The sequence below is a fragment of the Oncorhynchus kisutch genome, linkage group LG22, assembly GCF_002021735.2.
Source record: "Oncorhynchus kisutch isolate 150728-3 linkage group LG22, Okis_V2, whole genome shotgun sequence".
Classification (NCBI taxonomy): Eukaryota; Metazoa; Chordata; class Actinopteri; order Salmoniformes; family Salmonidae; genus Oncorhynchus; species Oncorhynchus kisutch.
Genome location: NC_034195.2, coordinates 4,440,687 through 4,467,179, shown reverse-complemented (window position 1 = coordinate 4,467,179; position 26,493 = coordinate 4,440,687). Strand labels below are relative to the sequence as shown.

General features: G+C 41.2%; 2 protein-coding genes across 4 annotated transcripts in view; both read left to right on the top strand.

Moving 5' to 3' along the window:
- Positions 1 to 1,937: 1,937 nt before the first annotated feature.
- On the top strand, positions 1,938 to 22,422 carry LOC109867809 (wee1-like protein kinase 1-B). Of its 2 annotated transcripts, none has more exons than XM_020457120.2 (9): positions 1,938 to 2,946; positions 3,989 to 4,200; positions 4,539 to 4,605; positions 4,795 to 4,967; positions 5,137 to 5,405; positions 6,441 to 6,628; positions 6,742 to 6,912; positions 19,292 to 19,437; positions 20,492 to 22,422. In XM_020457120.2, exons 1-9 carry the CDS (start codon positions 2,464 to 2,466, stop codon positions 20,628 to 20,630), a joined length of 1,848 nt encoding a protein of 615 aa, XP_020312709.1. In that variant the 5' UTR covers positions 1,938 to 2,463; the 3' UTR covers positions 20,631 to 22,422. The 2 variants fall into 2 exon arrangements, with proteins under 2 accessions (XP_020312709.1, XP_020312708.1); XM_020457119.2 differs by having other exon boundaries at positions 1,940 to 2,946; positions 3,989 to 4,212.
- Positions 22,423 to 25,016: 2,594 nt separating this feature from the next.
- swap70b (switching B cell complex subunit SWAP70b) overlaps positions 25,017 to 26,493 on the top strand; it is a 41,486-nt gene continuing 40,009 nt past the window's right edge. The window contains exon 1 of one of the 2 annotated variants that reach the window (XM_020457122.2): positions 25,017 to 25,268. In XM_020457122.2, coding sequence (XP_020312711.1) covers positions 25,173 to 25,268 — 96 coding nt within the window. In that variant the 5' untranslated portion in view covers positions 25,017 to 25,172. The remainder of the gene's footprint in view (positions 25,269 to 26,493) is intronic. The other variant, XM_031801676.1, reaches the window with a different exon arrangement.

Below are 26,493 nucleotides of genomic sequence, written 5' to 3'. Positions count from 1 at the left end.
GCTCACTCTCCCTGCCTGTTTCATTACACTATGATCAGAGCAGGCTGCAGATAATGATTAGCTAGAGGGAAATCTGTTATTTATAATTATATAAAATATATGCAAAAAATTCAGCAAAATACATCCCTCTCTACCTTTTAGGCTTAACCCGTATCAAAGGCTTGGCTTGACCATCTTAGATAGTCATTACACATTTTGGTGTTTTGTAATAGATTTTTCTTTGCCGATGACACAACAGTTGTCACGCCCTGATCTGTTTCACCAGTCCTTGTGATTGTTTCCACCCTCCAGGTGTCACCCATCTTCCCCATTATCCCCTGTGTATTTATACCTGTGCTCTCTGTTGCCAGTTCATCTTCAACTAGTGTTTTTGTGTCTCAGCTCCTGCGTTGCCAAGGCTCTCTTTTTCTCACCCTCCTGGTTTTGACCCTTGCCTGTCCTGACTCCCACCTGCCTGATCACTCTGCCTGCTGACCTGTACCCCACCTCTGGATTTTTGACCTCTGTCTACCCTGAGCCTGCCTGCCGTCAGGTACCGTTGCCCCACCTCTGGTTAACTGACCCCTGCCTGCCTTGACCTGTCTATTGCCTGCCCCTGTTGTATTATTAACCTCTCCAGCACCCTGACAAATAAACAATGATTCATTTAAAATTGACTTTGAGTGTCCCTGTGTAAGAATTTCCACGACAGAAGAAAAGACAACACTTCTACTAGTCAGACTCAATCTCACAGGCACAAACATTACTTGAGTCACATTACTCCAGTAACATGAACACATTTTTGGGGTAATCTGTAATATTTTGGTTAAGACTCAGGTCCCAAAAAATGAAATTAAACAATTATAACACATGACTTCTTACTAGTAACACATTTGTTTTGGAAACATCATAAAGCATGCTCATCTGTTTTCTGTGTTTTGTTGGTGTAATTTTAGCACAAAAACATTTATTTTGGCTGAGTGGCTGGTAGATTTTTACATTTGTAACATATCATACGATTGTAACGTAATTGTACGTTTGCAAATTTGAAACATATTATACAAAACGGATGATGGACATGCAAAAATGAATACATAGAAAATGTAACATATCATACTAAAGGGAGAGCTCGGATTTACCTACAGAATAATCCGACATGCTCTCAAACCATGTTGCTCATTGGCTAGAGATGTTCCTGCCTGCCAGCCAAAATATTACCTCATCTTTGGTTACACACACCGGAATGGTCATCTTTTGAAAACTCATGGGTCGCACCCATTGGCTGATGAGTAGGTCATCTCAACGGTCGCGGGGAAGTACTGCACGATGCGCGTGATAGGAGGAACATTAAAACATTTTTTGTAAACATAGCTAGCTAGAAAATACATTTTGTCTAGTTTGTAATGTTTTAAAATAGCCGATTCTTTTTTTGGGGTTACTGTTTCTGGACAAGGAGTTGCTTTGCCGCGCAGCTATTTTCTGCCGTAGGTAAAATAATTGGTTAACAAAGATTTTTATAATTAAACCAAGAGACCACAGCTTTTCGTTTCCAATGGGAACAAATGAGTCATCGTGGGTAGAACAAGCAAAGAGGTGGGAAGAGACAAGCACGCGCTAGCGATACCCTATTGGCGCGTGCAAGTATATAACTGCATATTTCCGTTAGGGAACGCCTACTCTGGGAAGTGTGCATGTGCAATTACTCTTGCCCCCTACCTAAACAACGCCATTGTAAACACTTTTGTAAAGGCTAAGGTCTACAAAACGTATTCCACCCTTGTTCATAACACATTGGAGTTTTAGTAACAGAAAACTATTTGGAGAATGTCGGCCAGAACCCATCTTGTTTCCACTTCTGCGAGTGGGCTTCCTCTCACTACCATATTTGGTAGTGAGTGGAACCGAAAAACGGATGCTTCACATTTATACATCCAGTGAAATATCTGTCTCATTGTGTTATCTGTGCTTGTAACGTTAGCTAGTAGGAGTGGCCACGGCATGGGCGTCTAGCTAGATTTATATTAACAAACGTAGAAATGTATATACACGTATTCGGGGCAAATGTATTAGATGAACATAGGCTTGCTAGTTATGTAAATTGTGCGATACATCAAGTCAAGTTAATGACAAAGTGTTCGGAATGTAAGGTCTAGGAGATCTCTGAGCAAGTGTTTTTACTTTTTGCCATACTTCTCGTTTGCTGCAGTAGCTAATTTACTGTAGCTTGCTAGCTAATGTCAATTTTGCTGCGCGGCTAGCCGACGTCGGGTTCTTGACTTTTCTGGTGCACAGTGACTCTTTATCACACGCTAATAATCGTATTGTGATATATACTGGTGGGTAGATAATTTAGCTAGCTAACGTTATAGTTGCATAGTAATTTACGCGGATCAGATAACAGTTGAGTTGGTTACAATTGTTTTGTTAGCTAAATACAAACAAGCCACTTTTTTAAGAAGTGATAGCCAGGGTTTAAATGAAAAAATGCAGCGTTACAGTTATCGTCGTCATGGAAATGTATCTCCCAACGCCCGAACAATAGGTCAAAAGTTATCGTTTGCACCGAACGACGAAGAAGACGCCCGGATTGATGACGGCAACAGTACAGGAGACGTATCGGGTTTTACAGAAATTGACCCTCCAATGCGACTGGACAGTGTCGATATTAAACGACTGGAGGACGATAGTCCTTTGAATCGGACTGCGGATGATGTGGAACGGTGCCGGTGGGGCGAAGAAGGATTCAGTCATCCGTCTCACCTTCAGTCCCCCAGTAGCGTTATTTCCATGAAAGGCTCCCCGGCGTCACCACGGAAAAACTCTCGGGTGTACGGGAGTTCACCGGAGCGGTCATGCATTCAGGAAGACGGGGACTGCTCGAGCTCACCTATTCCAGACTGCCCCGACACACCGCCACACAAAACCTTCAAAAAACTACTCCTTTTTCGTACTCCACACACACCAAAGGTCAGATACATTTTCATGCAGAAAACCTGCAACCTATAAGAAGCATACCCACTATTATTGGCTAATATTGTTTTGACAACTTGGTGCAATGTAGCTAACATTTATGGAGTAACTAGTAGTAGCCATTTTATGCATTTTCTGATATTTTCTAAAATATATTTTTCTGATGTGATTTGTACCCTTGTAGTAAGGAATAATGTAACTCTTTATATTGCATTAACGTTGGAGTAGCAATGTTTGCATTGTTTATGCATTTTCTAATATACATTTCATGAAATGCATGATTTTTGCACCAATTGCCACTCTCTTTATAGAAAGTAAGAAAATAAAACAACTAGCTTTCGAAAGAACCCACTTTTGTAGTGGTGTACAATTACATACACAACAGTCAGTCAGCCTCATTGACCACGTTTACATACACACACATATCCCGTTATATTCTGTTTTGAGTTGACATGTATGAACATCATATCCTGTTTACAATAACCCGAAGAAGCTTGTCCCAGTTATGCAAAACCCGAATAATATGCCTGAGATGCTGATCTTAGCTGGGATACTGTTGCATGTAAACATCTTATCCCATTTACTGGTGTTTTTTCGCTGCACAGGCTGTTTTGCGTATCATGGGTGTTGTGATGTTTTCATCAGATTTTTGTCAAACAAATCACTTTACAAAGTAGGCTACAAATGTGATTTTTCTGGATTTTATTTCTCATTTTGTCTGTCATAGTTGAAGTGTACCTATGATGAAAATTACAGGCCTCTCTCATATTTTTAATTGGGAGACCTTGCACAATTGGTGGCTGACTAAATACTTTTTTTGCCCCACTGTATATCTCGTCAGTCAGATTCCAAATCAGACATCAGTATTTACATTGAAAGGCATATTTTAATTTTCACTTCAATTTCCCTTCAACTTTACTCAGTTAGTTATTTATATGTGATAATGTTATTTCAATTCATTAAGGGTATTTTAACTTTATCAAAAGGCTTGTCTAAGTGTCTCGACATGTCTTGAATATGTTGATTATGTCATTTGCAGAGTTTGCTGAACAAAGCCAGAACTGCCAGCTCCGCGTCCTCAAGTAGGAGAGTAGCCCTCTTCGGGAATGTAGAATCCACAGGAACACCTGGTCCGGACAGCAGGAGAAGCCAGACCCCTTTGGTCAACATCAACCCCTTCACCCCCGAATCCCTCCTCATCCAGTCTACAACTCAACTCAGGAACAGCAGAAAGAGGGCACACTGTAACGAGTATGTCACTCAGTAAGCATTGTTAGAATGTAGGACTGACTTATTTTTTCCCAAATATGTATTGGATTTTCTAGCAATATAACTTAGTCCAATTTTCAACAGACAATAATTTAACACTTATGTTTTTATCTTATTACGTGATACCTGAATGTGTTTGTATGTCGGGACACACAGCTTGTAGCCCATTGTTATTTCTAGCCTGGTTCGTTAAATCCGTTGACAATCATGAGTACGGCAAAAGTCTGGCAGGAAACCAAGACCCCATCATGGTCACTAATGAACTCTGCTCTTGGTGTGTAGAATGTGCTCTAACAAGCTCTTTGTCTTGTCTTATTCAGCTCCTGTGGTGAGGACATGGAGGTGAGTGATGCTGAAACAGAGGAAGAGGTCCTTTTCCCACCAAAGGTAGTTATTTTCTTGTCCTGAATTCTTTACAGCATTGTGGTCATGTTATTTTGTCCCATCAGCAAAGCTCTCAACCTGATGTGCATTTGCACGTATGCAGTTAAATAGTCTATTGTGAGATAACGATAACATGGTGTAACTATATATTATTTGGATTAATATGATTTTCTATTCACTCTCTATCCTCAGAGAATAACCATGATGGAGAGCGACATGAATTCCAGGTATGCCTCAGAGTTCCACGAGCTGGAGAAGATCGGCTGTGGGGAGTATGGTGCAGTCTTCAAGTGTGTGAAAAGACTGGATGGCTGCGTGTACGCTATCAAGTGTTCAAAGAAGCCCCTGGTCGGCTCTGTGGATGAGTAAGTTGGAGTTGATCTATTGCACATGGACACTTGTTGAAGTCCGTCTCGAGACATAAAGCTGGCAGTAGCGAGATGTCATATCCACAGTCTTAACAGGCATGGTAAACATCAAACTTGAAGAAATGCTCAATCTTCCCACATCTGTACTTCCCTCCTCCCACCATAGGCAGAATGCCCTCCGGGAGGTGTACGCCCACGCCGTTCTGGGCCAGCACCCTCACGTGGTGCGCTACTACTCGGCCTGGGCTGAGGATGACCGCATGCTCATCCAGAATGAGTACTGCAACGCCGGCACCCTCTCGGACATCACGGCCAAGAACTACCGGCGGCTCAGCTTCCTGTCGGAGCTGGAGCTGAAGGGCCTTCTGCTGCAGGTGACACGCGGCCTCAAGTACATCCACTCGTCCTTGCTGGTCCACATGGACATCAAGCCTAGTAAGTACCACTGAGGGGAAAGCATGAACCTTTTGTATCAGGAGGTGAATTGGAAGTAAAACAAATTGTTTAACTTTTTAACAGCAAATAAGAGAAACCAGCACACTGCTCTTGCTCGTGTCATTGTTTAAGTTTTAAAAAATTACAGCAGGAAATCTTGTGAAACACATCCCTAATTCAATGCTTAATGCAATTTGTTTGACGTGTTTATGTCTTAGTCATTGGCTAGTTTCTGTCCAATTGGCAACAGATTTTCATGCGATTATTCAAAAATCTGCATAAAAACAATATACTCATTTTCCCACCAGACATGTGTTTCCATCAAATGGACTTGTTGCAGATAAAAGGCTGTGCGTGATGATGTAGTGCACATTCATACTTTTTGGGCATTAAATGACCATGTACACATACAAAAAATACAAGTTACATGGGTTTATCACATTTTCAATTCTACTGATGGTTTTGTCACAATCATTTTTTAAAAAAGTTATATAGCGAGTGAGACCACTCTGGTATTGGTACCTGCGCTTCTAGCCAACAGTGCTATCTGCACGCTGTTGGCTAGAGCACACGTATAGTTTACTGCATGAGATTATTATTATTATTATGATGGGACAAAAGAGCGAGATTATTTTTGTTTGTCAAACGGCAGCCAAGCGTCTGATTGTCACCGGAATAAGACCCTTAATATTTATTAGAAAGGACCATCAAGATCATCACCTTGATCGTCACAGGGTGGTGAAAGTGCATCATCCTTTATTTAATCTGTAGCCTAATAAACTGTATGCTTTTCCCAACGAGTCATAGTGGGAGGACCACGACTCCCAAGTTTACTTCGCATAATTAATTTTACCGACAAGATCCCACCTTCTCTAGCGTATTTTATTTTGTCGACATTTGGAAGTTTACCGGGAAAAGACCTGTTTTCATCAGGCCTTGTCATTTAAAAAAAAAAAGTGTCCATGTACTTTACCCGCATAAAAAGGTTGGATGGAAACCTGGTGAGAAAACTAATTTGTGTATGGTCTCTTTCAGGCAATATTTTTATCTCACGCAAGACGGTTGGTTGTGTAGTAGACGCGTGTGACGAGGAGGACGAAAAAGATGGACTGGCCACCAGTGTCGTGTACAAAATAGGTGACCTTGGCCACGTGACTAGGTTAAACAATCCTCAAGTTGAGGAAGGTGACAGCAGGTTCCTGGCAAACGAAGTCCTTCAAGAGGTGAGTGTTCTCTCCAGGAGAAAGTTAACAGATTCTCCCTGGCTAAAGTGTAGCATTTGATCATTAAAATGGTTCTCTACAGCTTTCCTAATCACGTCAATCTTTTCTCCCAGGACTATAGTAACTTGACAAAGGCAGACGTCTTTTCCCTAGCGCTGACTGTGATCAGTGCCTCTGGGGCGGAGCCTATGCCCAGCAATGGGGACAAGTGGCACCAGATCCGTCAGGGAAAACTTCCACCCATCCCACAAGTTCTCTCTCAGCAATTCCAGAGTTTACTCGAGGTAAGAACTATATTAGCCTTTCCTAGTCTAATCGGCCCTGCGCAGCCGATGTCGGCGACGTACCGCCGGCTGGACTGCATCTTGTTAGCTACCCACTCATGCTGCATATAGGTTGGCTAGTGTTTGGAAGCTCCTGGCTTAAGCACACTTGAATAATAACACGTGATCATTAATTTACTGTTTGGTAAAATGTCCATATACAGGCTACAGGTCTTAACTGTCTTGCTAGCTAGCAAAATAGGTTGCATTCAGCTAGCATAACTTTGCCTGCTAGCTTACAGCTGAAGCTAACGGCAGTTCACTTTCCTAAAAGTTTATTTGTTTTAATATTCAAAGCAAGATGATTGTTTCCAAAACCGTTCACTGGTTTAAATTGCTTTCTCTTTCTTGAGGAACTGTTGTATGTGAGAGGAGTGCCTTGAGTGACCGGTCTGCTCCAGTTTTTAGAGACAGTTCACCTTTTTATGAAAGAAGAGATTAGGCTGCTTCTATACAAATGTTGTTGATCAGTAGGCTAATGCAAGTCCCAAAATGGAAGGACAACGGATCGTTTGTCATCTGTAGCACTACAGACTCCACTGAAATACGCCAAAACAAGCTCAATACCTCAGCATGCTCACACACTTGTGGAATATGCGTTCACCTGTATTGTGAGTAGGCCTATGCCATCTTGATTTATCCAGTTTATCGAGAGCTTTACCATTGTTATGTAGTTAGATTGGTAAAAACAAAGTGAAATCTATTGTTTCTTTTAAAAATGTATTCATTAATCCTTTACACTTGTGGGAATGGGCCTATATGGATAGGGCTAATTTTTTATTGTTTCTTACAGAAGAAATATGAAACGCATATGCATAACCATGGTAGCAATTGAAAGAGAACAGTTTGGGGATTATGGGAACATTATTAGACCAAAAGTGAGGACACAACAGTTCACCTGACACGAGACCGAGTCCAAACATTATACTGTTGATTCTATGTGCATTTTACATTTACTGCTGCATTTGTTGATACGAAATCTGAAAATACTCTGGATAATTTCACTAACATAAGACTATTCCTGGAAAATGTAGACCAAAAAATCAGAAGGGTTTGAGGAATTGGACTAACTGGTGTCTCCAATTGGCCACACACCTCTCTCCAAAGTGTGCACAGTTCTTAAGCAATTTCAATGCACTTTTATGACTCAAGGAAGAGTCTTCAACTATAAAGGCCCTTTGTTTTGAGCTCCTAGCTGTGCCGTTGAGGAACTACAGCACCCATGTAGGGCGGTGACGGTAATTGAATAAATAAGGGTCAAAACTGTTTTAAATAGGCTGACTTTCATTGTTTATTTTTTTGGTTAACTTTGAAAACAAAAGGCTTATTTTCGTCCGAAATAAATACTAGAATGTCTTGTTTAAAACTCTGTTCACACCAATTGCGAAGTATCGTCCTGCCACAATACGTCAATTATTTATTCGGGAACAGGTTTGATTTTTTTTTGCCCGTCTTTTCACATGTGAATAATAAGTTGTTGACCAAAATAAATATAAAGGATCTGATACACCAATATAAAGGATCTGATACACCAATATAAAGGATCTGATACACCAATATAAAGGATCTGATACACCAATATAAAGGATCTGATACACCAATATAAAGGATCTGATACACCAATATAAAGGATCTGATACACCAATATAAAGGATCTGATACACCAATATAAAGGATCTGATACACCAATATAAAGGATCTGATACACCAATATAAAGGATCTGATACACCAATATAAAGGATCTGATACACTGCCACTAACAGGTCCATTTTATTTTTTACGCTTGCAATGCAGCACCGTATCATTTTGGCCAACGTGATCACATCACAAATAAGTTTCAAACTATATTGCTGTTTGTCTATATTCATTCAGAAAGTATTCAGACCCCTTGAGTTTTTCCATATTTTATTACAGCTTTATTCTATAATGGATTAAATACATGTTTTCCTCATCAATCTACACACAACACCCCATAACGACAAAGTAAAAACACGTTTTTAGAGGCACAGATCTGGAGAATGGTATTGAAAAATGGCAGCATTGAAGGTCCCCAACAACACATTGGTCTCTATCATTCTTAAATGGAAGAAGTTTGGAACCACCATGACTTTTCCCTAGAGCTGTATATATTATAGGCCTGCTAAAGGGAATCTAGGCGACCACCTGTGTTATAGGTAACCCTAAAATACAGAGGGGGGGAAAAAAAGGTTAGGCCGAAGTTCACCCTTATCAGTAAGTGGTGCCACAGATAACTCAACTCAAATGAAAATGTTGTGTCAACATTGCCACCCATACCACAAACCTAATTAGTCATTTGAAAGTGCATCACCCTCAGACGTTCAGCAACTTCGAACAAAAGCAGAACAAAAACTAAGCGCACACTTCCAACAAGTCCAAGTCGAGCAGTCATTTTGAAAGGGTAAGAACATTTTTCCGCAAGACAACTCAAAGACGAAATCTGTTAACGGCAAAACAACTGTTCTCTGTCGTGGATGATGTTGGCTTTTGCCGACTGGTCGAGCCCCAGTACACTCTACCAAGTAGACACTTTTTCAGATGTTCCCCTTCTGGAGTTACACAGTATTGTTGAAACGCACATCCATGACCTACTTGCTATGGGCGTCACTGCTATTAGCTTCGACTGACAAAGCCGTAATTGCACGCTCAAGAATGTGCTGGTTCTCATACCGCTGCTGCCATTTCAATGGCATTTTGAGAGCATGTTTGAAACTTGGAAAATCCTCAAGAACAAAGTCCATGCTCCGTGATAATGCACTTAACATGACAAAGGCTTTGGAAGAATGCGGAGATGCCAGTTTGCCGTGCATAGCACACACACTGCAACTGGCTGCGTTTGGCTGTGAACTAAGGTGTTTTGACCCATCTGACACAGTGGCAACCGGTAGGAAGATAGTGGGTCACTTCTTTTTTTTTTTTTTTACACTCACCGCTAGCATAGCCTGCAAGCAATACAGGAGCGGCTTCGAGTGAAAAGGCAAGACATTTCCACCAGTTGGAATAGTACTTGTTACATGATGGAGAGCCTTCTGGAACAAAAACGAATAATTGGCTTGTACGCAGCCGACTGAGTTACCTGCAACAATCAGTACAAACCAGTGGACTCTCATTGAAACCATGAACACACACCTAGCTCTATTCGAACAACTGAATCGAGTAATAAGCTCATCAACTGCGTCTACAGCAGACGTGATACCCTCTGTCATGGAATTGAAATGCCTGCTCAACAAAACCCCACGGCCTGTCAGCAGTTAACTTGCAAAAGTACTGTACTAGATGCTGTGAACAAGCGATTCGGTTGCATTCTGAGCCTCTGTGTCGCCACCATGCTCAACTCTAGGTACAAGGACCGCTACTTCAATGTAGACAAGAAACCGAGTTTACGTGAAACGTTACACAGCTGGGCAAGATGGAAATGGACACAGTGACATTTGGGGCTGGGCGGGATACCGTATATTATGATATACCAGTGTAGATGAAGGGACCGGTTTGGGTTTTTACTTTACCTTCTATACTGGTATTTGAATGTTTGGTTTGTTAAATGTGATACGCCATGTTTAATATACATTTGTATAGTTTACTTCACTAGTTGAGTCATCTCTCTCCGCTCTTTCTCGCCGTGCCACTTTCCACACAGACCTAGCCACGGCCCCTGTCACTCAAGGAGCGCATTTTAATGTTCCTCAACCATGAGGCACTTGCGTTCAGTCTGATTGGTCAATGCAGCACATGCAACAATGTTGATGACGACAATGCTGTTTTCACTTTGCTTCTTAATATAAATCTACTAGCGTTCTATAATGAGACCATTTTCACTAGTTGTCATCTCAAACAACACTGTGTTCTAACCATGAATTAGAATCGTCATTTTATCTCCATGATTCCAACAGCCAATTCGCAAGTCCAATTGCAACATTTGGTTAAAAGGAAGTCCTAGGTTATTTCCCCATATCGTGCAGCCCTACGTGGCAGTGTGGAAATTCTCAAATGACCAGTGGTGTGTAGTGGGCGTCACTGCTATTAGCTTCGACTGACAAAGCCGTTATTGTGTAGTACTTGAAAGCATTTTTACTTGTTGTGTTTTTTGGTATCTTTACTATTTTTTTGTATTTTTGACAACTTTTACTTCACTACATTCCAAAAGAAAATATTGTACTTTTTACTCCATTTTCCATGACACCTAAAAGGACTCGTTATATGAAAATGGTCCAATTCACGCACTTGTCAAGCAAAGATCCCTGGTCATCTATTGCCTCTGATCTGGAGGACTCACTAAACGCAAATGCTTTGTTTGTCTATTATGTCTGAGTGTTGGTGTGCCCCTGGCTATCCGTAAATAAATAAAAAACCAAGAAAATGGTGCCATCTGGTTTGCTTAATATAAGGAATTGGAAATAATTTGATACTTAAATACATTTGATCAATTACATTTACTTTTGATACTTGAGTACATTTAAAACCAAATACTTTTAGACTTTTACTCAAGTAGTATTTTACTGGGTGACTTTCACTTTTACCTGAGTCATTTTCTATTAACGTATCTTTTACTCAAGTATGACAATTGGGTACTTTTTCCACCACTGCAATTAAGTGCAGGAAATGCAGAAATGATAAGTGCTGAAATTTTGAACTGTATAAAACAATCAGTGGAGAAAGAGTCATTGAAATCACTTAATGTATGTGTTGCCACCCTAGGATCACTCACTACTCATAAAGCAAACGTAGACCTGTAATTATTCAAAAACTAAAAATACCATACTTTTTTATTTAATTAAAAACACACAAAAAATATAAGTACCGTGATATATTTTGGCCATATCGCCCAGCCCTAGTGACAGTGTGCCCAGAGGAAGAGAGGCCACAGACAGACAGAGCAGAATCTTCACTGCTTGACATGTATGATGAAATCCTGGTTGAGAATGAAACGACTGAACGATGAAACAGCACAGCAAGTAGGTGAAAGAAATAGGTTTTGATTATGTTTTACTGGTAATGAGGACATGTGTAAATGCCAACAAAATAATTTTGGGTCAGTGTGTGTTTCAACTATTTAACTGTACCTGAATGCTTAAGGCTGCTAAAAAATATATCGGTATCAGGTTTTTTTTTGGCAAGAAAAATATTGGATATCAGTATCAGCCAGAAATGTCATATCGGTGCATCCCTAATTATGTCTCATTGCTGCAACTCCCCAACGGGCTCGGGAGAGGAGAAGGTCGAGACATGCGTCCTCCGAAACATGACCCGCCAAGCTGCGCTCCTTAACACCCGATCGCTTACCCTGGAAGCGAGCTGCACTAATGTGTCGGAGGAAACGCTGTTCAACTGATTACCAAATTTTGCCTGCAGGTGCCTGGCCCGCCACAGGGAGTCACTAGAGCGTGATGAGCCAATTAAAGGCCCCCCCGGCCAATGCTGGGCCAATTGTGCGTCGCTCTATGGGACTCCCGGAGATTGAACCCCAGGCCGTAGTGACACCGCAACGCTAATGCAGTGCCTTAGCCCGCCACTCAGCCCGCTACTCAGGAGACCCAATTTTAATTGATTTCAACGGGGCTTTCTCTATTTATACCACGTGTAAATTTCATTCCACGGAGGGCCAAGTTGTCTGCAGGTTTTCGCTCCTCACTTGATTAGTAATTAGTGACCTTAATTCATAAAATAACTCCTCGCCTGGGTGTCTAGGTCTTAATTGAAGGGAAAAACAAAAACCTGCAGACACTAGGCCCTCCATGAAATGTTTGTCACCCCTAATTTGTACTATTCAATCCAATTCCAAACAAAAGTAATTTTATGCATTTACATGAATTTCTGCATTTCCTGCACTTTTATTATCATTTCCATTAGGGCTGTCCCCGACAAAAAAAAATCTTGGTCGACCAAGAGTCGTCTGTTCAATCAATCGGTTGAAAATGTTTATATTTTTAATTCATATAGAGTCATTAACTTGTTTTTCAACCACTCCACAAAACTATAGTTTTGGCAAGTCGGTTAGGACATCTATTTTGTGCATGACACAAGTACTTTTTCCAACAATTGTTTGACAGATTATTTCACTTATTTACTGTATCACAATTCCAGTGGGTCAGAAGTTTATGTACACTAAGTTGACTGTGCCTTTAAACAGCTTGGAAAATTCCAGAAAATGTCATGGCTTTAGAAGCTTCTGATAGGCTAATTGACATCATGAGTCAATTGGAGATGTGGATGTATTTCAAGGCCTACCTTCAAACTCAGTGCCTCTTTGCTTGACATCATGGAAAAATCAAAAGAAATCAGCCAAGTCCTCAGAAATAAAATTGTAGACCTCCACAAGTCTGATTCATCCTTGGGAGCAATTTCCAAACGCCTGAAGGGACCCTGGTCACCTGTACAAGCAATAGTATGCAAGTATAAACACCATGGGACCACGCAGCCGTCATACCGCTCAGAGAGGAGATGCTTTCTGTCTCCTAGAGATGAATGTACTTTGGTGCAAAAAGTGCACATCAATCCCAGAACAACAGCAAAGGACCTTGTAAAGATGCTGGAGGAAACGGGTACAAAAGTATCTATATCCACAGTAAAACGAGTCCTATATCGACATAACATGAAATGTCGCTCAGTAAGGAAGAAGCCACTGCTCCAAAACCACCATAAAAAATCCAGGCTATGGTTTGAAACTGCACATTGGGACAAAGATTGTACTTTTTGGAGAAATGTCCTCTGGTCTGATGAAATAGAAATAGAACTGTTTGGCCATAATGACCATCATTATGTTTGGAGGAAAAAGGGGAGGCTTCCAAGCCGAAGAACACCATCCCAACTGTGACGCACGTGGGTGGCAGCATCATGTTGTAGGGGTGCTTTGCTTCAGGAGGCACAGATGCACTTCACAAAATAGATGGCATCATGAGGAATTGAAAATTGTGGATATATTGAAGCAACATCTCAGTCAGGAAGTTGAAGCTTCGTCGCAAATGAGTCTTCCAAATGGACAATGACCCCAAGCATACTTCCAAAGTTGTGGCAAAATGGCTTGAGGACAACAAAGTCAAGGTATTGGAGTGGCCATCACAAAGCCCTGACCTCAATCCTATAGAAAATTTGTGTGCGAGCAAGGAGGCCTACAAACCGGACTCACTTACACCAGCTCTCTCAGGAGGAATGGTGCAAAATTCACCTAACTTATTGTGGGAAGCTTGTGGAAAAATGTTTCACCCAATTTTAAAGGCAATGCAACCAATTCCTAACTGAGTGTATGTAAACTTCTGACCCACTGGGAATGTGATGAAATAAATAGAAGCTGGAATAGATCATTCTCTCTACTATTATTCTGACATTTCACTTTCTTAAAATAAAGTGGTGATCCTAACTGACCTTTGACAGGGAATGTTTACGAGGATTTAATGTCAGAAATTGTGAAACTGAGTTTAAATGTATTTGGCTAAGGTGTATGTAAACTTCCGACTTCAACTGTACACATCCTATATGTTAATCAAATAAAGCACTGAGACACACAAATGATAAGGGCATCTGACAGCAATTGATCTGATTGTGCTGGGCTCAGCCTTAATGCGCTGTAAAAAATATATATTTTACACCAAGTGACTGTGTGACAAGCACTCATTGTCTCTCTTCTCCCTGCTGCAGCGACCACCACAGAACTTGAACTGCGTTTATTGTGCCATCCGTGTTGCTGAAGCTGCAACATAATTTCAGCCTTTTTCTGACTGAAATGTTATGTTAGCGATATCCCCTAATTTTGTTTAGGAAAAATATTCCCCATTCCCTCAACCTTGCTGTCTTTACATGAAACATGTATGCATCGCATGCACATGACCAATTGGGCCTGACCTATAGCATAGCATATCATAATCACATCAATAATCGGTTGTAACAAACTCTGAACACGTGGCAGCAAAATGGATGCAGAGGACGTGGCAAATTAACGTGAAACGGGGGAATGTTTACTGGTTTCTCAGGAGGTAAAGGGGAAGTCTGTGGAGTAAATTTGACTAGAAAATACTGGTGATCAAGTAAAAGAGTTCCTCTGTCCAGTGTCTGTTCTTTGGTCCATCTTAATCTTTTTTCATTGGCCAATCTGAGATTTGGCCTTTTTCTTTGCAACTCTGCCTAGAAGGCCAGCATCCCGGAGTCACCTCTTCACTGTTGATGTTGAGACTGGTGTTCTGCGGGTACTATTTAATGAAGCTGCCGGTTGAGGACTTGTGAGGCATCTGTTTCTCAAACTAGACACTAATATACTTTTCTTCTTGCTCAGTTGTGCACCGGGGCCTCCCACCCCTTCTATTCTGGTTAGAGCCAGTTTGCGCTGTTCTGTGACAGGAGTAGTACACAGCGTTGTAACAGATCTTCAGTTTCTTGGCAATTTCTCGCATGGAATAGCCTTCATTTTTTCAGAACAAGAATAGACTGACGAGTTTCAGAAGAAAGTTCTTTGTTTCTGGCCATTTTGAGCCTGTAATCGAACCCACAAACGCTGATCCTCCAGATACTCAACTAGTCTAAAGAAGGCCAGTTTTATTGCTTCTTTAATCAGAAGGACAGTTTTCAGCTGTGCTAACATGATTGCAAAAGGGTTTTCTAATGATCAATTATCCTTCTTAAAATGATAAACGTGGATTAGCTAACACAACGTGCCATTGGAACACAGGAGTGATGGTACCAGATGATGGGCCTCTGTACACCTATGTAGATATTCCATAAAAAATCTACAGTTTCCAGCTACAATAGTCATTTACAACATTAATAATGTCTACACTTATTTTGAATCAATTTGAGGTTATTTTAATGGACACTTATTTTCTTTCAAAAACAAGGACATTTCTAAGTGACCCCAAACTTTCGAACGGTAGTGTATATAAACAGTGCATTTGGAAAGTATTCAGACCCTTTGACTTTTTACTTTACAGCCTTATTTGAAAATGGAAAAATAGTTTTTCCCCCATTTATCTACACACAATACCCAATAATGACAAAGCAAAAAGTATTTAGTCCCTTTACTCAGTGCTTTGTTGAAGAACCGTTTGGTAGTGATTACAGCCTCAAGTCTCTTGGATATGACTCTACAAGCTTGGCACACCTCTATTTGGGGAGTTTCTCCCATTCTTCTCTGCAGATCTTCTCAAGCTCTGTAAGGTTAGATCGGGAGTGTCGCTGCACAGCTATTTTCATGTCTCTCCTGGGATGTTTGATCGGGTTCAAGTGAGAGCGCTTGCATGGTCTTGCCTGTGTGCTTAGGATTGTTGTCCTGTTGGAAGGTGATCCTTCACCCCAGTCTGAGGTCCTGAGTGCTCTGGAGACGGTTTATATCAATGATATTTCTGTACTTTGGTCCGTTCATCTTTCCCTCGATCCTGACTAGTCTCCCAGTCCCTGCAGCTGGAAAACATCCCCACAGCATGATGCTGCCACCACCATGCTTCACTGTAGTCCGTAATCTTGGTTTCATCAGACCAGAGAATCCTGTTTCTCATGGTCTGAGAGTCCTTTAGGTGCTTTTCGGAAAATGCCAAGCGGGCTGTATGTGCCTAATTTCCACCTGTCCATTCTACCATAAAGGCCTGTTTGGTGGAGTGCTGCATAAATGGTTGTCCTTCTGGAAGGTTTTCCACAGAGGAATTCTGGAGCTCTGTCAGAGTGACCAGCGGGTTTGTGGTCACCTCCCTGACCAAGGCCCTTCTCTCCTGATTGCTCAGCTCGGCCATCTCTAGGAAGAGTCTTGGTGGATCTAAACTTCTTCCATTTAAGAATGATGGAGGGCGCTGTGTTCTTGGACCTTCAAAGCTCCAGACATTTTTTGGTACCCTTACCCAGATCTGTGCCTCCACACAATACTGTCTCGGAGCTCTACGGACAATTACTTCAACTTCATGACTTGGTTCTGACATGCACTGTCAACTGTGGGACCTTTTTATATAGTGAGGTGTGTGCATTTCCAAATCATGTCCAATACAACTTGATTGGTAAATTCAATTGGGAAACATTTCAAGGATGTTCAATGGAAACAGGATGCACCTGAGCTCAATTTCGAGTCTTATAGGGTCTGAATATTTTTTTATTTTATTTAATCCATTTGAGAATGAGGCTGTTTAACGTAACAAAATGTGGGAGAAGTGAAGGGGTCTGAATACTTTCCCAAAATGCACTGTGTGTGTGTATTGATGGGCCTGCGTCTGAGGGAGGGAGCAGAGGTGAGGCTCTCACCTGACTCACCATCCCTCCGCTCTACATCCTGCCGCTAAGAAAAGGGGGCAGTCTTCCAGCTGATGGCGACGCTCAAGTCACAATGCGTTATTTCTGCCTCACTCACCTCACACACCAATGTTGTTACTCCTATAACCAGAGAAAGTGAACTATTCCTTGGTATTAAAGACACAGCTGCTATAATAATAACAACGCAAGCTTATCGTGCACTAATTTATTGCAGCTGCAAAGCTGGTTGTAGGGGGAATGTGTGTTTTTATGGCTTATAAAAGTGTTCTAAAATGGATTTAAATGTTTTTTTCCCTCATCAATCTACACACTACCCCATAATGACAAAGCAAAAACACTTAACTGCTCATGCTAATTGTTATTTAGCTTGCTAACAAATTATTTTAGCAGCACCTTGTTAAGAAAAAACAAACTAGCAGATACACTAACTGGTAATTTACAGAATGCTTGTGAAAAGCAGCATGTCACTAACATTGTTACATCCATCTAACCATGCAGAGTGAAAGGCAACACATTTTTAATTTCACCTTTTATTTAACCAGGTAGGCTAGTTGAGAACACCTTTATTTAACCAGGTAGGCTAGTTGAGAACACCTTTATTTAACCAGGTAGGCTGGTTGAGAACACCTTTTATTTAACCAGGTAGGCTAGTTGAGAACAAGTTCATTTGCAACTGCGACCTGGCCAAGATAAAGCAAAGCACTGCGACAGAAACAACAACAGAGTTACACATGGAGTAAACAATAAACAAGACGATGACACAGTAGAGAAAAGAAAGTCTATATACAGGGTGTGTAAAAGTGCTTGTGACGCCATGGTCAATGCTCTCTCCTTGAGTGACGGCAGGGCTTGGTGTGGTTAATGGCATGCAGGAGAAGGAGATGACTCGTAGCAAACAATTAAACTATAACAATGGACGTTACACCTGCCGGAGTTGTCTTTCACATTTAACAAACCAAACAATGAAATCCTGTTAAAGAAGGTAAAGTGAAATCTCAAACTGGGCCATTCAAGTTATAGTAAAATACAGTATACCACCCATCCCTAATTTGAAGTTAAGGCAAGGTTAATACAATTTTGGGAAAGGAGAAATGTGATTTGCTTATGTGTCTGAGGGGGATGCGCTGCAGGCGGCTTTGATTGGTCCTTTCTGGTGGGTGGGTGTGCGTGTATGAGTTCACTAATTCTCTCTGTCCATTCAGAAAGTTTCCTAAAACAAGCCTAGCGTCTGATCTCTTTAATCCGATAAAGGTATTGTTGCAGTCTCAGCGTATGTGCGAGAAATGACAACAGATGTCAGTTTTGTGTTTCCTCTCTTGTTAATTGGGGTGCAACTGAATGAAACGTAGACCAGCTCCTTTCATGATTCATCCTACTGGATGCATAGCCTTATACCCTAATATTTTCAGTAGCATATTTTTCCAGTAGTATATGATTTCTCTCATTTTAATGCGTCCTCCTTAGCCACTTTGGACAATATATTGCCACGGAGAATGACCGCAGCAGCGTTGGTGACGTTATGCGAATTGCTCGGAAAGGTGGAGGGGGGGGGAAAAGCATTGGACTTGAGTGGTTTAGTGCGTCAATCAGAATCCTCTATTTTATTTAATTACCCTCCAATCTGAAATGTCTTAATTTGTATACTAGACTAATATTTAGAGGTAATAAATAACATGAATAATGACTTTCTACTGATAGCTAAGTGTAATAGTAAAGTCACAGAGAAAAGCCATGTTTCTTGTATACATGGGAGATGTTGTCATTAAAGTCTTCAAATGTAATGATATAAAATATTGGCCTCCTTGACCCCCGGAAATCGCTATTGGTATCAGCCCCCCAAAAATCCACATCATTCGTTCTCTACCTATACACTTCAGTGGTGCTCACTGTCCTTGTTTAAGACAAACTGATGAAGCTGTGTGATATTGAAAGTATAGTTCATTTGAAGTAAGCATTCACGTTCAAGTCTACACCTGTCGTATTCGGTGCATGGGATAACAATTTTATTTATTTGAACTGTGCACTCCAACATCCCTTGGATTGTGTTAGCCTATTCATTATTGCTAGCTAGTACTCATCTTTTTTTTCTCCTTCACCCTGCAGCTGATGATCCACCCTGACCCCGCCAGGCGGCCATCCACCTTTGACCTCATCAAGCACCCGGTGCTGTTGACGGCAGCTAGAATGAGTGCCGACCTGCTCCGTGTGGAACTCGACGCAGAGAAGTCCAAGAACGCCCAGCTTCAGAAGTAAGTACAGAATGGCACTGAAACAACGATGGACTGTAGCAGAATGTTGTTGCTGTTTCTGTCAACACGCTAAAGGCAGTGGTTAGCTCTTGCTTTTACATCGGTATACAGAGGCAAGTTTGAGGCGCGGAACAGCCTACAACCTGTCAGACCGCGTGAGAACAGCCCCTCAAAAAAATATTATACTGGAGTGAAAGCGTGCTTTTTGTAAGCCCAGTCAGTGTGCAACATAATTCTAAATGCAATTGCGTTTTTAAACAGTTATTTTTGATTGCAACGATATTTAAAAATAGCTCATATTTATATTTCTTAATCGCGACTCATAATTAAAGTGCGCTTTCCATTCGAGTGTATAGGCTATAGTCAGTGGTAGGCAGGCTATCAGTGTGTCACCCACCACCGGTAAGAGCTCGAGGCAGTATAATTGTTTTAAACCTGAACGGTTTACTTTACTTCAAATAATGAGGCGCGTCTTACCTTGCTTCGTAGTAGCCTAGGCAAAATCCAACCATAGCAACGTGGAGGGAATTATTTTATAAAGACTTCCTCATGCCATTAAGCAGCATTTCTCTCCTGTTCTATTGGTTTTCATATCAACTTTTTTTTCGTTGTCCAGAAGCCAAAGGCACAATCCTAGTCATATTAGCAACCCATCCTAGTGGTTGCTATTGGATTCCCCCTCCTAAGTTTCTAACACAACTCACATTAGGGGAATTGTTTACAACGGTGTTTTCCCGCTAATAAAATGACGTTGTATTCGCTGCTTCATTACAGGAGTTGCATGGTCAATAATAGGCTATAATAATAATAGGCTATGTAGTCGTTAGACTGTAAGACGATGGGCTTGCTATTGTTGCATGTTTCCATTAAACTCTTTAATGAAACATGTCAGTTCCTTGTATGCATGCATAGTATTTTCTGTTTGTCACCTAATTTTACTGTTTGGAAAATGTTTTTACCGGCTAATAAGGGTCGGTTAGTCTGCAGCAGAATTGACAAAAATGTGCATCCCTAATTCAGGGTTTGTCTAACTGTTCTACATTGCTTTCCCCAGGGAGCTGAAGAAGGCCCAGATTGACAAAACTGCAGCTGAGGAGAAAGTTCTGACCCACTCCACTGTCCAGTCCAACCCCAAAACCTCCAGACTCGTCGGCAAGAAGATGAACCGCTCAATGAGCCTGAACATTTACTGAGACTGACTCAAACACAGATCCCCCTGAGTGGGGAGCAATAATGGTGCTGGATCATGGACTGAAAACGAATATCTTGAGTTTCCGACTACGTATTCTGTTCGAAGAAAGTGGCAAGGATTCTACTTAAAGCAGTGGTCACCAGATTTATTATTATTTTTAATTTAATTTATTTTTTAACTTATTAAGCTTATGCAACATTAACCAATTGAAAACAGTTCTGTGTCAATGAGGTTTGTGCAGTAGTCTATAGGCCCAATTCATTATCACTGCAAATTGGTTATGCTTGAATTGCCAATGTTCTCAGACCATTTAGAAATGATAAATATTTTTAAATGTGGTATATCATCATGCTGGTAATAGACAAGCCGTAAATTTGGCAAGCTTATCAGAACACTTTGCTGCACTCGTTCATTGCAGCATGAATGGAAGTAGGGAGAATGTTCCACATTTTTATAAGCCATAAAATGCACAAAGTGTTGCCGGTGCTGAATAACAACGTAAACATTAAAACAACAGTTCTTTGATGTATTCGTTCTCTCTAGTCATGGTTTTAAAACTTCCGAAATCTCACAGTATCAACTTTGGTGTGCGTTCAAGGTTTATTTTTACAGTATGGTTCGATGAAACAGCAGACAGTGATCTGAGCTATCTGATTGGCCAGCGGTAGGCCTATAGGTGCTGTTGATTTGCTCTCTGGGCCTGCCGGGTAGGCGGAGTTCTACCTTTCAGACATGGGAACACGTCGCCTTCCCGGCTCTGGCTGCTGAATCAAGTGCACCTACTGCCAACAGCGCAAAACAAATAAAGAAAAGTAGGAACGCAGGGATTTATCGTTTTTTTTTTTACAGAAATGTTTGGCGCTCTACTAGGAATGCCTTGGAGATCGACCAGTCGTTCGCCCGGTTGGTGACCACTGTACAGCCAAATGGGCCTCATTTCCAATGGTCACAGGGGACTTTACCCTGTCTCAATGCTGTGGGTGGGCCTTTCTTGTCCAACTCTGAGACTTTGTCGTACTCAATCAGTACTGACTTGTCAAACAGTCAGTTCTGTAGGAAGACTTGGCCCTTTCAATCAAATTACCAATAATCCTGGTGGTGGACTTCTCGTTCCTTACTGTACCTATTCTTTGTCAGCCCCACGTCTAAGTAGATTGGCAAGGCTCTCCACTGTAGTCCCTGCACTTCCTTGAAAGCCTAGTCTTGCTCTTTGTTGGAGAGGGGCACAGAGAAGCCCTTCTCAGTGTGTGAATGTAGCAGACCACAGATGTGTGCACCTTACTGCCTGATGTCAGCCATCCGAGGGTCTGGATCTGACCACGCTTTTAATTAAGAGCACTTTGAAGGCAACGGGGGAACTTGCCACACACAACCTGCTGCTATTCATGTTTGTCTGTGTTCAAGGGGGTTGATGGATTTGTGTTTTCCAATTGGGGTAGTTTTAAATCATTGTTATTAAGGTGATCATATTTTGTGTACCATAATTACTTCTGAAGAAATGTTCGCTTTTTTCTTCTGAGTCTAAATGGATCATGCAATACATGTAAGAAAAGTGTATATCAAACCTGTTTTAAAAAATGTTTTACTTTCATTGCCAATATTACAAGTGGTACATTTCTAGCCGCCAACCCTGCCTGTGTTGCATTAAAACAATCATTGTTCTGTAGGTTCACCTGTTTTGTGACTATGAATTGCCTCTTTATTTTACTGTCACTGCAAGGAGCCTGTTTAACATTGTTAAAGGGTATTACTTATAGCCTGTATTTTATTTTAATAAATTCTTATCAAATGCATTCTTAATTCATCTCACTTTATATAACATAAACCTGTGTATGCCCCTTAAGCACTATAAAACCATGGACAAACCAATGGTAAGCTATGGTCTTGCCTATTGTATATTTAAGCGATAAGGTCTGCGGAGGTGTGGTATATGGCCAATATACCATGGGTAAGGGCTGTTCTTAAGCACGACATAACAGGGCTTGTTAAATAGACACGGCTTGAATGCAGTTTTAACCAATCAGCATCCAGAATTTGACCCAGCCCATGTATAATAGCCAACTTATTTAGAACTGCAAAAGTAAATGTTTGGCGTAACCATGTTATACAGACATGGATCGAACCACCTGGTTTATAATTAAGCAATAAGGCCCAAGGGGGTGTGGTATATGGCCAATATTCCACAGCTGTGGGCTGTATCCAGGCTTTGCCTTGTATACGAACTGCCCATAGCTGTGGTATATTGGCCCTATACCACAAACGACTGAGGTGCCTTATTGCTATTATAAACTGGTTACCAACGCAATTAGAAGATTAAAAATACATGTTTTATAACTTTAGTCAGGGGGGAAAGTAAGGAATGGTATGGTCTGGTACAGAGTCCTGGCAAAATAAGTAGTGCGGGTATGCGGTACCGGTGTTGTGTGTGCCCCCCCGTAGGGTTAACGCGCACGTGCTCAATTCTTCATAGCTGCGACTTGCTTGCTAGTTGAGATTTCTGATCACGTTAGGCTGTTTCATTTTATTTTTTGTTGGTTTGACTCCGGGGGAGGCAGTTTATGGGTTGGCTATTTGTTTCAAGTGTATTAGACTATAAATAAATCGCTGCCATAATTCGTCATCTCCCATGTCTTATTCGACTAGTAGTTCTGAAATGTTTATTCCTTGCCTACATTTTACTCCCCTATATTTAATATAACACAAATACATGAATTATTCATTTTGGTTGCCGTGAAGTTTGTTCTATAGAAAGTATAGAAAGAAAACGGGCATTTTGCCAAGGCTGAGATGAGCTGCTGAAACAGACGCGAGCAGGCAGCAGTGGAGGCATTAATTCTGGCCTAATGACAATCGCCAAATGTCTTTACACTTTTTGGTGTTTTGTGTAACAGATGTCTCTTTTCTTTCACCACTTTGTTTGGAGGCTTGCAGTGCAGTATGTTGTGAGTGGATGAACGTGTGCGGGTAGCCTAGTAAAGGAGCCCTCTGAAGTGATTGTTAGACCATCGGATGAAAACATGGAGTGTTAAAGGACAAATATTTATGATTAGGCCCAAAGAGATACCATTGAATGAAAAGAGATTCTAAATAGAATTATATGATTAGGCCCCACGGCCGGCCTGCCCATTAGGCAGGATTGGGCAGCCTGCTAGAGTGGCAGTTTGACGAGGGCGGCATTTCCCGAGCTAAACTGTCCAAGACGCATCTCCAACAACACCCAGTGGCATTAGGGCTATAGATGAGCGCTCATGCGGCCCTATGATAAGCAGTGCACAAAATATGTAGCTTGTCCATGGCCAGCGTGCCTCTCCAATGGCCAGCGTGCCTCTCCAATGGTCTTTGGGAGAGACCCGACGCTGCGGCGCGCCATCAACGCTCCATCCAATTGATTTAATATAAATGATGTAGCCTACGGTAATAAGAGTAATGCCTTATGTGTGTTTTATGTAGCCCATAGACCAAATATATTACAATGTCAAAGAGACAGACACTTTTTAAAAATGCATTATCTTTTTAATTGGGCGATAGGTAGCCTAGTGGTTTAGAGCGTTGAGCCAGTAACCGAAAGGTTGCTAGATCAACTCCCCGAGCTGACAAGGTAAAAATCTGTCGTTCTGCCCCTGAACAATGCAGTTAACCCACTGTTCCTAGGCCGTCATTGAAAATAAGAATGTGTTCGTAACTGACTTGCCTAGTTAAATAAAGATTCAATAAAATTAATGTGCAAGAGAAACTCGACTGAAAAGGCCAACGGGCAGACACCAGCTTTGGAACGGCTGCGGCGTAATCAAAATGGTCCTGAAAGTAATTCATTTCAACAATTGTCTTAATTTTTATTTGACTTCACTAACAAGCGGGAGCGTATTTCTTCATGTGAAAAAAAAGTGGTATACCTGTTTAACAGACGCAATTATGTTATCCATATAGATTTAATTGTCAGCATAGCCAGTATATGTCAGTATAGCCAAATCCTCCAATACTGTCACCATGCTGTCTTTATAGCTTGGTTAAAACCAGGGCTCAAATTGAGTGAGGGTATGCCATACCCTTTCTTAAAGAAAAGGGAAAATGGTTAGCATTATTTTTTCATTATAAATAATTAAGTATCCAGATAATATGAAGCGTTTTATAACAATTAATCCTTAACTCCGTGATGCCTAATACTAGAAACAAACTTTAAAATACCCGCAAAAGACCTGACTCTGATACATATGCTGTGCTGGGCTGGATAGGGTTATGAAAGTAGTGAAGTAAGGTGTTGCGATTTAATGAGTGTCGGGTTAATTGGTTATATATTAAAATGTTTCCTGTTTCCCCTTTCCCATGTTGTATCACAAAGTGTAATGGACTTATACTATAGTTCAATTTGGGTCGGTAATGTTACATATTGGATGCGCTCTCCCTGGGCGCTGAGCGGTGCTACAAGCAAGCATTTTCATGACATTGCTGTGGAGCTTGTCAGGTGACTGACTGTCTCGTTGTGTCCCAGTATGATCAACTTTCCCATATACTAACTGCTGCAGTCAACCAAGTAGCAAGCGCAATGGCACTACGGGACGAACTTTTAAAGTCAATATGGCATGCCTTCACAGCGTTGGACGTGGACAAAAGCGGGAAAGTGTCCAAGTCGCAGTTAAAGGTATGGAAGTATGTTTATATACTGTGTTTTTGTCAAACAAACCCAGGCACGTCGTTTTCTTTATTTGACTAAACAATGTTGACATGCTCAAGCAGGAAACTCGTCCTGAACAGAGAAGTTGGCATCAAAGTGAAGGCCATCTGATTTTGGACGGACCCTTTTACTAGTCGTAGAGGATGAATTTGGGATTATTTAATTTTCGCCCAAATCATTTGCCAGTCTGTTACAGCTCAGATCTGGTGGTAGTCTGATTAATCAGGCTGTAATACACAATTAATTGGTAGCCTATAATACAGCCTGAAACGAATGCCTGCCAAATCGTGTAAAAGTTCCTTACAAGCTAGAATGAAGTTACATTTAAATGTACTCTTATCGGTTGTCTGTGTGGTTTGTCCTTCAACTAGCTAGTCGAAATACTTTGAGACAAAATAAACACAGGAAAGCAGTGTTGTACTACTGGAAACCGGCCAAATATACACACTCCTTTCTTGAAACATGAATACAGTATCTTAACAGCCTTTATATATATTGTAGACATGTTTGCGCAGTGGCGAACCTTTCGGGCTTCAGCGTGTGACAGCATCCGTAATAGCGTCGTACTCGTGAAGGAGAGTGCACTTTTTGTATAACACAAAGGGCCAGTGGTGTAGTGGAGGGTATATGCAGGTATAAACCCTATACCCACTTTGTAATACCTACTGCCGTGTATCAAAGTAAAGTAGTGGGGGGGTATACGATGAATCAATTATGTAGTACAATAGAGAAGTCATGCACAAAGTAGTTTACGATTGTAATTATCATGCGCGCTGCGCACACTGCCTAGTTTTAGCAGAAAATCATTAGCAGGCAGCAAGAGTGTGCATGCAGCGCTCAACTGGTTTTGGCATGGAGCAGCTCACAGAAAAATGACATTGGTAGCTGGTAGGATAGGAAATAAGTTTCAACTTATATCTACCAGTAAATGCTAACTAAGGCAACAATGGGTACGCAAACTAGGTATTATAAAAGTTTTTAGTCCAAAGTGTTGGTTAGTAGGCTATTTATGATGCGCAATTGTCATCATGGGATGTATGCATGAGGGGCGTAGACATGGATGGGCCTGGGTGGACAGATGCCCACCCACTGGGGAGCCAGTCCCTGACAGGCCCACCCAATCAGATTGATGTGGTTAAAGCATTGTTGTAGACTTAGACCGTCACATTTTGGTATTTTTTTCTATTTTAAA